This window comes from Hemiscyllium ocellatum (genome assembly GCF_020745735.1).
Source record: "Hemiscyllium ocellatum isolate sHemOce1 chromosome 27 unlocalized genomic scaffold, sHemOce1.pat.X.cur. SUPER_27_unloc_4, whole genome shotgun sequence".
NCBI classification, from domain to species: Eukaryota; Metazoa; Chordata; class Chondrichthyes; order Orectolobiformes; family Hemiscylliidae; genus Hemiscyllium; species Hemiscyllium ocellatum.
In genome coordinates, this window is record NW_026867509.1 from 1,726,344 (window position 1) to 1,741,468 (window position 15,125).

A 15,125-nucleotide genomic window follows, 5' to 3' on the forward strand; every position below is an offset into this window, starting at 1 on the left:
TAACGAAGACTGCATTGTCCTGAACCACTCAAATCTATGATTCACCGTTCAGGGGCTCCAAATATGGAGGTACAAGGGCAGCAGTCAATAACCCGCAACGCGTTTGACATTGTTCAAGTTACCAGAGTGATTGATTATTACAATCACGTGGCAAGTTATTGCCTCTCAAACGGAATGCTGCAATCCCCTTTTTCGGTGGAGAATTTTGTTTAACCTAAACTGGTTCATGTATTTTCTACACCACATCATCACTGAAACAGTGAAACACCATGGGACATTTCAAAAGACATAAAATAAATTATTTCGTTCTCATTCATTGAACTGACAGCACTAGTTCGTTTCAATAAACGGTTAAGGTTTTATGTTAAATGCGATGCATGAGATATCACCGTGAATTCGCCAGCCTCTTCAGATCCGTTTCTGATCTCACTGCTCCCTTTACGAATCGTCAGGTTTAGTTGCTCTCTGAGAGTTTTTGTAAGGACACAACCCAGTTCTGAATCTCTGTGGGGCTCAGTGCGCAGAAATACATCGCGAAGTCTGTCAGTTCTGCTGTCAACACTTTCAGCTGGATAGTGCGTTTCACATGATCAAACTCCGAGGAAAACCGGTCTTCTGGATGATTCTCTGTGTTCGTGATATATTGGTTTCTGTTTAGCAGATACTCCATGGAGCCGTTGGAATGCTGACGGTACCAGAACAGATAAAGATTGCTACTTGATGTAGCTGTGTAATTACAGAATAACAGGACATCATCCGCCTCGTTCACTGTGACTGCGGCCGGTGATTGTGACACAGAATCTGCACGACAAACTCCTGCCATAAAAGAGGAGTGAGAATAAATTTAAAAAGTTACTTCGTTACACTTATAGCATAGAATTAGCCCATTCAACTTGAACAATAAACAGAGGAATAAGAGAAAGTGAAGATGAACAAGAATCCAATTCGTACAACTAAGCCATTGCGACAGGCAAGGGCTTCAAGAGATGTAATAAAACATCATTGAAGGCATGGGTCACACCTTTTAAAGAGGTGAATTCCCATTTTCACTCCCGACATAAAAGGTAAAACTAAAATAAGTCGGTGAGTTTAAGAGTCCGGCCTTTGTCTAGTCACCTCAACCTCAGTCCGGTCTGAAGTCCCAGCTTAACTCTTCCGTGTTAGTTCACGCAGACGCGTTCGCTAATTTCTCCTAAACTGTGCTCAGTGTTGGTACAAGTTTAGATCCAGATTTTTTCAATATTGGGACAATGTGTTGCTACTTCTGTGATGCTAGAATTTTTAGAGTATTTCTAATTCCCAACAAAGCGTTGAAGCATAAAGTTCCACAAGTTGTGCACCTACCAGTTAGAAGAGCTGCAGCTGTGAGAAGTAAACGCAGAGCTTTGGGCGACATTTTTTCAGAGATCACTATGAAAATGAGCAAAACTGGTCGAAGCTAAAATTGTTTTCGTCAACAGTTGGGACATGATTGAGTGATTTCCGGATTGTTGCTCATTGGTTCATTGTTGGCAAAGATACCAGATGACAGCCAATGGACTTCAAGTTCGTTTATACTTGAACCAAACACTTTCAATATCCTACGAACCCCACTTCATATCATGACAGTTGTAAGAAAGGAACAAAATTCTGAAAATGGGTCAGTGGACTTGAAAACTTTGACTTTTTTTTTCCTTCACAGATATTGTCAAACCTGCTGAGTTTCTCCGGATATTTTCGTTTCTGTCTCGCATTTCTAGCAAGTGCAATTGTCTGCTTTTGGTTTAAATGACAAAGTGAATTTGAACAAGTGACAAAATGATAATGTTTAAACGATATGTTGTTCTTTAAATTTTATTAATTCTCTCGGCAAAACCAGTGATGGAAAGTTCTTCATGTTGTTCGAGTATCAGAACTGGAGTTTCCCAGTTAACAGAGTACCTCGCTGACTGCGAGAGTTTTTTCTGGAACTGATGCAAAGGGCCTGTGTGTCTAAGAAAATGGTCAGAAAAACAAATAAAGAAATAAATGAACGAACAAGTAAAATTTCAATAAATGTGAAAGTAGAAACGAGTTTTTCTTCGACTGCAAATGCTGGCAAATGCCATTACGAGGCATAGGGACTCACTGGGTCGCAAGGCTGCTTCCCTGCGCTGGAGATGCATGTTAGATTTCACCCTCCTGCGACCATCTGCGTCGAGCTTGCACATTCTTACGAAGCATTGGGTGTTCTGATATTCGCCCACAGTTCAGTGATGTGCAGGCTAGGATGAATGACCGTGGGAAACCTGTGTTTACAGAAATAGGATGGATGTTTTCCGGAATGTAGATTGCAATCTACATTCAATTAGACTGAATGGCCTGCTTTTAGATTCGCGGGATTCAACGGTATAAAAAATTGTTTTGCTTTACCTTAACCTTGCATCATTGCAAATGTACATCATGCATTTATATCAGATGCAGTGTGCCAAAATGACTGCCCACCAACAAATTGTTATGCAATATTAGAGATGAATGTCGCCTTTGCGAGCAGCGCCCATGCAAGGGCAATGGATATTTCAAGGAAAAAATTGCACTGTTGTAAAATCTCCCTCTCTTTAATGGGAATGGTGAGAAAGCAGCGATACATGTCAACACACCATCCAACCAATGACTGAAGTGAATGTACTACTGACAAGTTTACAGATGATGCAAAATTGAATGAAAAGTCAAGTGGTGAGCGTGACTCCAAGTGCCTGCAAGCGGACAATGAGAGAGACTACATCAGTGAGTGTGGTTATAACGCCTTCTGGCGGGTTCTCTCGGAAATTTGCACTGCCAGGAAATGAACAATTTTTGGATGGGGAAATACCAAATGATAAATTTTCAGGGAAGCATTCTTGAGATGGTTAGATTAAATAACTATTGAACTTCAAAGAAAGGCGACTATACGACCTTTATGTTTCATTCAGTTGTAATTTAATCTGATCTTTCCTCACCATTCTCTCATGAAAAAGTATTCATACTGCATTTCCCTGCTTTATCTTTTCTCCTTCAATGTTTCTGGCTAGAAATTATTATGGTGGATCTCCTCCGTCCACCTATCCAATTGTCTTCACGTCTGACCATCTTTAACTTTTGTAAGTCGATATTTTCTGTTGTAATTTCCTCTCATTTCCCTTCGCTCGGATTTTTGGACCCCACAATAACACAGATATTTCAAATCAGCACAGTGGAATACTCAAGACGTCTATGTAATCTTATATAAGCTTCTTCAGTATCAATCATCCCCTCTGGTGACATCCACAAACTTATTAACCATATCTTTTATATTCTCAACTAAATCATTTACATAAAGGACAAACCTAAAGGGATGCAGCAGCAGAAGATTGTGAGTGTTATGAAGCGGAACCTGAACAGAAGCACTATTTCAATGCATCTTCTTCACTTGTCCGTCTTGGTAGCAGATATCGTTCATGTTCGATATATTACTGGTGGACGGTTGTTGAGTAACCACTGTGGATCTTGCGAATGGTGCATACTGCTATCCATAGAATGTCACGACGAAAGTTGCAGGAGGAAGATGGGATGCCTGTGAATGAGAATGCTTTGCAATTGATGTCGTTGAGCATCTTAAATGATTTTGAAAGCCTCGCACTTATCATTGCAGATGCAATGTTTATATCGTTATACAAGTTCAGTTTCAGATCTATGGTAATGCATGAGGTTGTTGACTGTCGGAGATTGAACTATGGTAATGACATTAAACCTCTAGATGCAACGTTTAGAATATTTGCTGTTGCAAATGGTCACTGCATGGAACTTGGCTGTTGCGAATGTTACCTTGACTTATCAGTAGAAACTTGGGTATTGTCCTGATCTTCCATGTCATCATGAAGCTGAACTGCTTCAATATCTGGGGAGTGGCAAGTGATTCCGAGCCGTGTGAAATCATCATCAAATATACCAACTTCTGACATTATGATGGAGGGAAGGCAATTGATTAAGCAGGTGAAGATTGTTGGATGACACAATTTGGCTCTTTCTCTTCTTATTTTTCACTGCAGAAGCTGGAGTCGTGCACGCTGCACTGTGTCTGATTGCATTATGTCTGAGTGGAATGTTCCACAGAATACTGAATATTATGAAATACTGTCGAAAGTTTAAAGGAAGGATACAGAGTGGAAAGTTTTTTTTATCAAAGAGATCGATTATGAGAAGCATCCTTATTTCGGCAGAGTGGAAAGAGTCGTCGAGGGAGGGACTTCCAGAGATTAGATCCTCGACAGCTGTAGATTGAAGTGACAGCTATGACCTGCTTCAGGGATGCACAGGAGGACAGAATTGGAGGTACGTTGTGATAGTAGATGGTTTTAAAATTTCAAATTGATGCAACTTGAAACATTGTTCTACTTACAAATATGAAAGTGAAATCTATCAAAGTGAGGCATTGCCAGGCGGGAAGCCAATGTTGGATAATGTGCCTGGGACAAGGGATGAACTGGATACTGCACACTTACCTGGAACACAAATTCGAATCCACCCTTGTCTGTGTGGAGTTTACACATTTTCCCTGCGTCTGCATAGGTATTTGCTGCGTGGTCAGAATTCCTCCCACAGTCCAAAAATATACAGGTTAGATGGGTTGATCATGCTACATGTTAAGCAGGGGATATGCAGATTAGGTGAGTTAACTGTGATAAATACGGGCCTACCAGGACATGGTGGGTGTGGATCGGATGTTCTTTGGAGGTTCGTTAAATACCCAATGCGACTATCAACCTCTTCCCACACAGTAGGGAATCTATACTTCTATCGTGTTTGGAAGGACAAGCAGATATGAGCAGAGAGCAGAAATTGCATTTACACATGACTTATCCAAGAGTTACTCTATATATTTTAAAAGAGACATTGCCAGAAAGTGACTAAGGATGTTTTAAAATGATATCAATAACAGTCTGGATGAGACAAAAGCAGTCATTTGAAATTAGAGCAGTATCATCTCGCTCTTTTGACCTCTTCCATCCAACTTGATGGCAATCATAATGCTATCCCGAGGTCAGTGTAGACACTCGCGATGAATTACCTGCGATCTAATATCGATAGTTATCGCTGATTTCCTTGTTATTATCACTGGATGCATTCTGAATAGGATCTGTTGCATTTACTATAGATACACTATCATGTCTAATACACTAGTGAGTGTGTGTTTAGCGCAGTGGTGGTTTACATCAGAGGAAATGTATCAGTCTGGCTGGCAGTAACCTTCAAGATTCGTTGTTTTGTGGTCATCCCCTGCCAGAGCCTGAGCAGCAAAAACTGCACCGAGAAAACTGCGTTGCGCCTCATGGGAGGGATCTGCTCCTTGTTCTGCATCAAGAACACCCCATTTTACATCCCTTGCTTATGCTGGAAGTGATGCCTTCTCTATATGTCATCAAGACAATCTTCTACACATCGCTTACTTGGCAGATCTACCGATACCATGACCGTATATATCTTAACTCCCCTTCATTATCGTTCTACGGTTCAACGCCCTTACCGTTAGCGTCATCATAGAGGCCAACAGGGCAGACAAAAGATTCAGAAGCTCTCAGCATAGTGAAGACCACGAGATGATCAAGCACAATTGTTCCATTGTTCTTCTGTTCCCAATGTCTCACAGCTTTGTATTCCTGTGGAGCTCTTACGTTAGACGATTCCCCTACATTTAGGTTCGAAGACAGGACTGCCTTGGTAGTCTGGATTTGGGATGACTGCCGGCATATTATGTTCTTTTCGAACAAAATAGAACGTGTCTTCAACTACAGATCTGCAAATATAAATTCACACTATATAAATACAAGCGTGTGTTCGTGCATGTGTATGAGATCTATCTCATACACATGGGGGGGGGGAGAGAAGGAGAGAGTGTGCGATTGCCTGTGAGAGTGTCGGCGTGCATGCTTGATAGTGTGTGGGCGAGTTTGATGGAGTGTTTCCCTGTGAGATGATGCACGTTTAAATGTGCATGTGTAGATGCATGTGCTTGTGTGTGTCTGAGAGACAGCATGTACCTGAGAGAGAACATGTTCGTAAGAGAGGGTCTGTGTGATTGTGCGAGTGTGCGTATAAGGGCGTACAGTGTAGTGGCGTCCCTTGGAGTACGACATGAACCCAACATCCCGGTTCAGATCGTTCTCATTGATACTGAATTCGGTGATCAGCCTCTGCTGGACTATTCTGTGTTGTTACACATCCACAGTCGGTTTGGAGGATGGTCACCCGAAGATCCAAAGCAGAATATACTTCACGGGTGAAGTATTCTGCGACTGAGAGGGAGCATCCCTGTTTGGCGATTGCTGCACATTTATTTATTGGTTCATTTATTGGTTGTCTTAGCATCCACATGGTCTCGCCATTATACTATCATGAGGGCAACCTAGCCTGCAACATATGAGAGCGACGATGTTGGCCGAATCACATGAGTAACTGCCGCGTATTTGATGGGTGGTGGCCAACGTTTAATTGTACTATCCAAGTCGACGCTCTGACACGTCTTGCAATGGTGTGCTTTGCTGTTGTGTTCAATGTCATCCTGGAGGCTGGGCATTTTGTTGCGATCAATGGTTTGCTTATACAAATCTGTGATGTCAACCACTGCAACATGTGTCAGAATGTCACAATGGATACTATCATCACAAGTGCGGACACCACCCACCTGCTGCGCGGCAGATATTCATGCGACTCAGCCAAAATTGTCTACCTCAAATGTTGCAAGCTGGGATCCCTGTGGCATCATATATTGGTGAGACCACGCGGGCACTACGAGAATGCGTGAATGGAACCACAAAACCATTTCCAGATGGGGAGCTCCCTTCCAGGTGTGGAACACTTCGGGGTCAAGGAGGATCTGTCTCCGATCTTCAGGTGACCATGCCTCATGGAGGAGTTTGGGACACGGAAAAATGCAGAGTTGTTAAGAAGAAGCTGAGAGCCAATTTCGGTATTAATGAGGACATCCTCAAAAGGGATCGTGGTTCATGTCACACAACAGGGTACTCCCCTATATTGTACACCCTAACACAGACACTCAAGCACAAGCAAATCAGCATATACATACATTCGGTCACAGGATCACACTCGAACAATCACACAGATCCTCCCTCACACACACACTCTCTCAATTACACTCACACACACATTCACACTCAAACGCATGTGCGCATCTTCTCACAGGCATATACTCTGTCACCAACACGCACACACTGCATCCAGAACGCGCACGCATGCGTGCGCGCGCGCACACACACACACACACACATTTTCTCCCTCTCCCACACACACATGTTTTCTGTCTCTCTCTCCCTCACACCCGTGCACACGCACATGTAAGTCTGCGGATTGAAATTATATTTGCAGATTTGTCTTTGCAAGTTTATTCTATTTTGTTCAAAAATACATAATCTGTAGGCAATCAGTTCATGTGGTAATTGAAAGTTGCTACTTTGGAAATCAATGTAGTCGGACTTCAGGTTGGGATACACACAGTCACTAACCGCACACATTTAATGTCTAAGCAGAGGTGTCACTTTTTTCTAATAAAACCTTAATTTATATTGGGACTGTGACGTGAAAGTAGTTCTGGGATATACATATCAATATTCGAAACCTGTATCCTCATTGTTAGTGATTAAAGACTTAACAGCAATCTGATTTTGTTCAAGCCATCGCATCAGTCGTTTGACACCTTGATCTTTTGTTATAAATGCTGTGTTCTATGATCCTGCCACACTAGCTGACGAAGGAGCAGCTCACCAATGGCTAGTCCTTCTGGATAAACATGTTGGATTGCAACCTGCTGTTGTGCGATTTTTTTGACATTACGATATAATTATTCTGACTGGACTCGACTGAAAAGCCTACCTGCGGCTTACATGAATTAAGCTACCACTTAGTTTAATGATATTAATGAGTTTCCAAAAACTATGATTCATACAATCATTTTTTGATTGTCACACTCTGCATCACTAATTGTTGAGGCATGCAACTATTAACAGTCGGCCTTTCTTAAAATAACTCATTCCTTCCTACTGTTTGATTTCTCCTCATTACTTCATCACAGCACCTGAACATCAATCTCGTAAGATCTCATCAGTCTGGCATGTTATCAAAACTTTCAAAAGTCCGAAAATGCATTGCACACACTGGTTGTCCCTTAGCAGTGCTAAAATTAGCATTCACAAAACGAATTCCAATGGGTTTGCCAAACAGTCATTCCCTTTTATAACTTCATATTGAGTCATCTCAATCATATCATATTTCAAAATGTCTACTTATCGTTAACTTCATTATATGACGTGGCTTTTTTCTTATAACCAACATTCAACATGTCTTTGGTCCCTGTTTTCTTATCCCACTCTTCTTAAATAGTTGGGTTGTTCTCCCTACTTTCTAAACCTCAGGAACCATTCCGGAATTTCTCGCATTTCCAAGGATAACCATCAGTGCAATCACTTTTTTCTCCCCACATCATTCAAGACTCTGGAATGGACTCCATTTGGTCGAGGGATTTATCAATCTTTATTACAAGAAGTTTTCTGTTCTCATTTGCTAAAAGGTTTTCATGCGCTGGTATCAGATACCATTCTTCTCAAATGTCATCCATCATTGGTTAACCGAATTTCAAACTGTTGAGCTTTAAATATAGACAAATGTTAAGACAGAATAACAGTAGAATGCAAATCTTTAACTAATTTCACAACTAAAGAGACGAAACAATTGGGAAAATCGCAGAGAAGGGCTGTGAGTTCCTTCAGATTGGGCAAAAGACATAAGCTCATGTTTTGAAATCGGGAATCCATTTGATAGAGCAATTAAAACTCTTGGAAGGGGGCTTTACATTTGCCGGTTGCTATTCTCAGTTTACGTGTATGCAATTGTGCAACATTCCAATGTTACATAGAAAGCATGAAATAGTGAGTAATTAGGTTTGTTCGCCAGACTGAAACGAAGGTACATGTTGAAACTTAATTAACACTCTCGAGATCCAGAAGCATTATAAATTAGAGACCTGTTGATTGTGTCACAGAGCTCATGTGAGAAGTTTTGTGATTTCCATTAGTTTATAACAAGTGATGCATGGCCCAGCAAGTGGCCCTTTCTATGCCATTTACTATCCAGCTCTTGCTGCTATTGGTGTCCCTGGTAAGTTACAGATTCCAAATATATGTTTGTTAGTTGCAAGAAAATCTTTTGTATTTAATGTCAGGAATGACATTTTTTTCTGATCTTCACTACTGAAGGAATTGAGCGCAGGTCCCTATACATGTGTCAAACATTGAGCTTTCCTCAATTGCAACCTCTGAAGTACACAGCAACATTCTATCCAAAATGTAATATTGAACAATTATGGAGCAATTGATTATTACATCAGTGAGTTCGGAATTGTAATATGTAGCATAGCCTGAATATTAATCAGAACAATTGCACAAAATTAAATTCAGTTGTCATGCTGGAAATTACTGGTGTATGGAATAATACGCTATCGTTGCGTTCGATATTCTCATGCACATATTACATGATAATCCCGAAGAAAATCATTGCAGGTAGGTCATTATTTTAAAGATTATAAGTATATCTAGTGATTAATCAGGTCAGTTCAATAATACTTCGCAATTTCCCCCAGCCAACCTGCTGGCGATCGTCATACTATTGCGACGACAGTGTGGACTCTCTGGGTGCACCACGTATTACTTGGTGGGGATAGCAGTGAGTGATTTTCTTGTGATCATCACTGGGTGCATCCTGAATCGGATCGGTGGCATTTATTTCCGACACAGCACACTGTCCACGACCACTGCCTGCGCAGTCAGCACCGTGATGATCTATACCAGCCGAGATGGCTCAGTCTGGCTGACCGTGGCATTCACCATCGACCGTTTCGTGGCCATATGCTGCCAGAATATGAAGACCAGGTACTGCACTGAGAAAACTGCATCACTGTTCATTGGAGTAGTTTGTGTCCTGAGCTGTATCAAAAATCTGCCTTCCTACTTCGTCTACCAGCCCTTGTACATTGTGGACGGGAGGTCCTGGTTCTGTGACTTCAGAGACACGTACTATAACTCACCTGCATGAAAATCCTATGACTGGCTGAATCACATCTTGACGCCTATTCTCCCGTTCCTTCTTATTCTACTGCTCAATGCCATGACTGTCAGGTACATCTTGGTAGCCAGCAGTGCCCGAAGGAGGCTTCGGGGGTTGGCGAGCCACGGAGACTCAGAAATGGCCAACCGCAAGAGATCCATCATACTGCTCTTCACTATCTCGCTCAGTTTCCTCCTTCTATGGGTCACCTATGTCGGGCGCTTCCTCTATGTGCGGGTTACAGGTGAGGCATATTTCAGCGGCTTAGATTTCACTGACCCACAGTTTATTCTCCAAGAAACGACGAACATGCTGCAAATATTAAGTTCCTGCAACAACGTCTTCATTTATGCAATATCCCAGAACAAATTCCGAGATGAACTGAAGAAAGTGATGTTGTCCCCCTTCACATCTCTCGCTGTGTGCAAATAATGTTTTGACGTTTTCCATCGATCAGAGTGACTCAGTGCATAAAATATTCTCTCCGACTAAAAAACTAAATAATGTTTGTGCGTTTCGTGCTTCACTACCTGAGATATGACCAGTTCATTTTCCAGCCTTTACATCGCCTGTTATTAAGACAAATGGAAAATAAATACCAGCCGAAGAAGTGTTTTTATGGATGTGAGACAAAACTGTCTTCTATGCATCTGATGACTGCCTTATACTTCTCGTGGTCTCGGCTAAGTCATTTGATATTCATCTATTTTGCTGCTTCCCTCCTTCCCTCTCAGTCGCCATTCTATCCTTCCTTCCTCCTTCGCCATCATTCGTGCTCAGGACTATTGCATCTATTTATTTGAATCGCTCACGTTGCCTTTTACTTTGACGTAGACCCGATGAACAGCTCATTACATCCTAAAAAATGTTCTCGACAGTTTTCATGTTCTCACTGCATCATACAATCCATGCCTCTCCTACTAAATCTCAGATTTACTTTTGGCAGCACCAGAGATCTAGGCTCCTCCACCCCGTCCCAGCCTCTACACACCAAACCTTGACATGCAGACATATATTCTGGACCTAAAGTCAAATGTAACTCTCGTTCCTTTAACCACAAGAAAATCAAGGTTATTTTCTTGATTTCCCAACATTGCGTTTTGATCAATGTTCTAAAAAGCAAACAGAAACGATGCTTTGCTTGTACTACAGACAATTAATACATCTGCCAGGTCCTGATTGTTATTCCTCTCCTTTCCCTGTGTGAATATTGTTAAGGGTCAAAGGACACAATCTGGTGGTGGTTTCGGAAAAATTACGCGTCCATTTTCAATCAGAGAAATTTAATGTTTCTGCTATTTATTCTGCAATGAAATCGATATTATCATGAGGACAAACAATTGCTCCTCAATTTCAACTATTGAGGACATCTACATTGTTATTTATCTGTTTTTACTCACACTAATAACTTAATTTTTTTTTAAAAATGTGTGTCATACATTCTTAGGAAGTGAACGTATCCACTAAAGTTTCTTGCATATTATTCATGCTGTAATAGGGCTAGGATTTATAGAAGTTTCAACATTCATGCAAATTGAAAATGTAATGCAACAGGTGAATTGAACACCTTCCTTTAATTTACCATGTTCTTATCGTTGAGAGCACGGGTAAGTGGAGCTGAGTCCATAAAACAAATCAGCAATTAGCTTATTATAAGGTGGAGCAGGCTTAAAGCGTCGAAGCCCCTATTCCTGCTCCTAATTCGAGTGTTCCTATCACAGTCAACTGGAACACGCAGTTTTCTGATGAAGAGTCACCGGGCTCAAAATTCTAACTCTGCTTTCTTCCAACAGCTGCTGCTAAATCTCCTGAGTTTCGCCAGCAACTTGAGTTTAGTTTCAGATCTTCAGCATGCACAGCACGTTATTTTATTGTTATGGTACAGACAATAATATGAAATATCAATTAACGATTGTCCTGATATAATGTTTGAAAGTTCTGTACAGGAAGTGGACTTTGACAAAACACTTTTTTGTTTGCATATCTCGATGAGTTGGCAATTTGCACGACTTTAATCTTTCCTGTGGTGTATCTGTATGCTGCACAGTACAGTTATTTCAACGGCTAACACCGACAGGTTTGCGTTATTCTGGACCTGCGAATCGACAGCATATCATTTCGGAGCTGTTATCATGAAGGCGCAATGGCAGTACGCAACAACCCACAATGTGTTTAACGTTGTAGAGGTTGTTCCAGTGTCTCATTACTAGAATCTTGTGACAGGTCATTGTATCTCAAACAGGATACTGCAGTTCCCTGTTTTGCCTGAAGATTTTGCTGGATCAAAACGAGTCCCTGAATTTTCTATCGCACTTCATTCCTATAACAATAAAACATTTTGGAACACCATGAAGGATGTAAAATAAATTAGTTGTTTTCGTTCTCGAAATTGACGGCATTCCGTTCAATAATAGATTTATACCAATTAAAGTGTTGTGTCCGAATGATAAGTATCAGCTATCACCTTGAACTCGGGAACCACATTAGATCCACTCCTGATCTCACTGTTTGCCTAGACCCTCCGAGAGTTTTTGTACACGGTCAGCCCAGTTCTGAGTCTCTGTGGGACTCAGTGCGCAGTAATACACTGCAGTGTCTGTGAGTACTGTTTTCAAAACCTTCAGCTGCATAGTGCGGTTCACTTGGTCAAAGTCCCAGGAGAGCTTGTCTGATAGAAAACTCGTTTTCTGGCTATATTTGTTTATCTGCAGCAGAAAATTCATGGATCCGTTGGAAGGTTGACGGTACCAGAACAGAGCAGGATTGCTGTTTATTGTAGAGTACTTACAGAACAACAGGGCATCATCACCCTCGTTTACTGTGATTACAGTCGGAGTTTGTGAGACAGAATCGCCATGACAAAGTCCTGTAAGAGCCAAGAATAGTAGAAATTTAATGAGGCACTTCAACATTCTTATCTCATATACTCAGCCAGTTTACCTTCATCAACAACCCGAGAAAAAAAAATCAGGGAATTTGGACTGGGATCAATTTCATATGAGGAGATCATTCCCCATTTCATCTCCCACAACGTGTAAGGAAAATTGAAATATATTGGTGAATAAAAAACACTCCATTCTGTCGAATCATCTCAATGGCCTCAGTCCTGCCTGAATTTGCCGTCTAACTATTCCACTGCCATTCACTAACGTAAATTTGCTAATTTCTCCCGAAATCTGCTCATTGTTGGGGAAAGCTTAGATCTGAATAGTTTTATTTAGGAGAATGTATTCTTACTTCTGCATCACTCAAATTGATCGAGTAAACGTAAGTCCCAGCAAAGAGCTGACATACATAAGTAGACAAGCTTTCAACGTACCAGTGAGAAGACCTATAGTTGAGAGGAGTAAACAAAGAGCTCCAGGTAACATGTTTGCAGAGAATTGCGGTGAATGTGAGCAGAACTGGCTGAAGCTAAAATGGGTTTCATCAAGAGTAGGGTAATTGAGGTTGAGTAATTTCCGGATCTCTCCTCGTTGGATCATTGTTGCTCAAGGCATCACATGATAGCCAATGAGCTACAGGCTCCCTTATTACTCAATTCCGCCAATCAGCTTCAAGCTCTTTTGAGCTCCACTTCATATTATAGTTGGTGTGAGAAAGGAACAAAGTTCTGAAAGATGTTTAGTAGAGCCGAAAAGTACACTCAGTTTTTTCTTCACAGTTGGTGCAAGACCTGCTGAGTCTCTCTAGTTATTTCTGTTTTTGTATTGGATTTCAAGCAACCACTGTTCTTTGTTATTTTTGTCAAGCCAACTGTTGTAATTAGAGCCATTGACCGTGAAGTCCTACATTGGGTTTTGAAACTTGGATCAGTCAGGGACCCCTGGGCCATGGGTATAAACAGCAGAATTTGAATCTCCTCACTTCAAGGACCGAATCCGAGCTGGATGACCACGGTCAGTGTACTCTCCATATTTAAATCAAGGGTTACTTGGCGACGGAATAGCAGCATCTGTGTAGTTATTTCAGGCGCAAAGTAAACTTGTTCACCTACAAGCAGGGTTTTGGACAGAAATTAAACAAAATATTGTCCCATAACGATTATTATTTCTGTAAGCAAATGCAGAAAATAAATTTGGTTCATGTTGTTTGAGTATCAGAAATGTTGTACCCCAGTTAACACAGCTCCTGTGGGACTTAAAAAGCCACTTCAGTTGATGCATAGGATGAATCGGCCTGGCTGATTCTGCTGCAATACTGAGGGAACGAAACAAACGAATTAACACACTTTCAATGCATGTAACTGGAGAATCGAATGTCGCTTCTAATGCATTTACTGGCATGATCCATTCTAACTGAATTTGTTTAATTTCACTTTGTGTCATCGAAAACATAGTTCCTGGGTATCAGAAACATTGCCGTGCATCAAACACAGAGCTCACCGCCACGTTGCCTCAGGCTAACACATTTTATGAAGTAAAAAAAGACCGTCTGGTAAAGTCTCCCTCATTTGAATGGGAATGGTGAAAGGGCAGACGTACATGTCAACACAACTTCCAAATCCTCACTGAAGCGAATGCACGTTTGCCAGGTTTTCAAGTGATACAAAAATAAAAGGGCAGGTAATTTGTGATGATGATCAAAGAGACTATAAAAGACCAAGCTACAGACTGTCTCAGTAGGTGTGACTATGGCGTACTCTGGTGAGGTCTCCAGGAAATTTACCGGACCAGGAAATAAACAATTTATAAGTGGGGTAAAACCAAGTCATGAATTTTCATCAAACATTCTCTAGATGATGGCACACTGGTTTAAGGGTAACCATTGCTGTCTGAAAGCACTAAAGACCCAAGTTCGATTTCAGCCTCAGGTAGCTGTAAGTATGGGGTTTCCACATTCTGTCTGAGCCTGACTAGGTTTCCTGTGGGTGTTCTGGTTTCTGGCCACAGTCAAACGTTGGGCAGGTTAGGTAAATTAGACATAGGAGATGCAGGGTAGTGTGGGTCTGGATATTATGTTCATCAGAGGCTCAATGGGCCGAATGGCATGCATCCACACAGCAGGATTCTATATTTAAATTGCGTAATGACTGA

At 41.3% G+C, this 15,125-nt stretch overlaps 2 gene segments (V, D, J or C); both read right to left on the minus strand.

Annotated features, from left to right (window-relative positions):
- Window positions 1–454: 454 nt before the first annotated feature.
- Window positions 455–1,396, minus strand: LOC132808252 (T cell receptor alpha variable 38-1-like). The segment is given in 2 exon segments: window positions 455–816; window positions 1,345–1,396. Coding segments are annotated over 2 exon segments (414 nt in total).
- An 11,194-nt stretch (window positions 1,397–12,590) lies between these two features.
- LOC132808253 (T cell receptor alpha variable 19-like) lies at window positions 12,591–13,460 on the minus strand. The segment is given in 2 exon segments: window positions 12,591–12,955; window positions 13,409–13,460. Coding segments are annotated over 2 exon segments (417 nt in total).
- Between the last annotated feature and the right edge of the window lie 1,665 nt (window positions 13,461–15,125).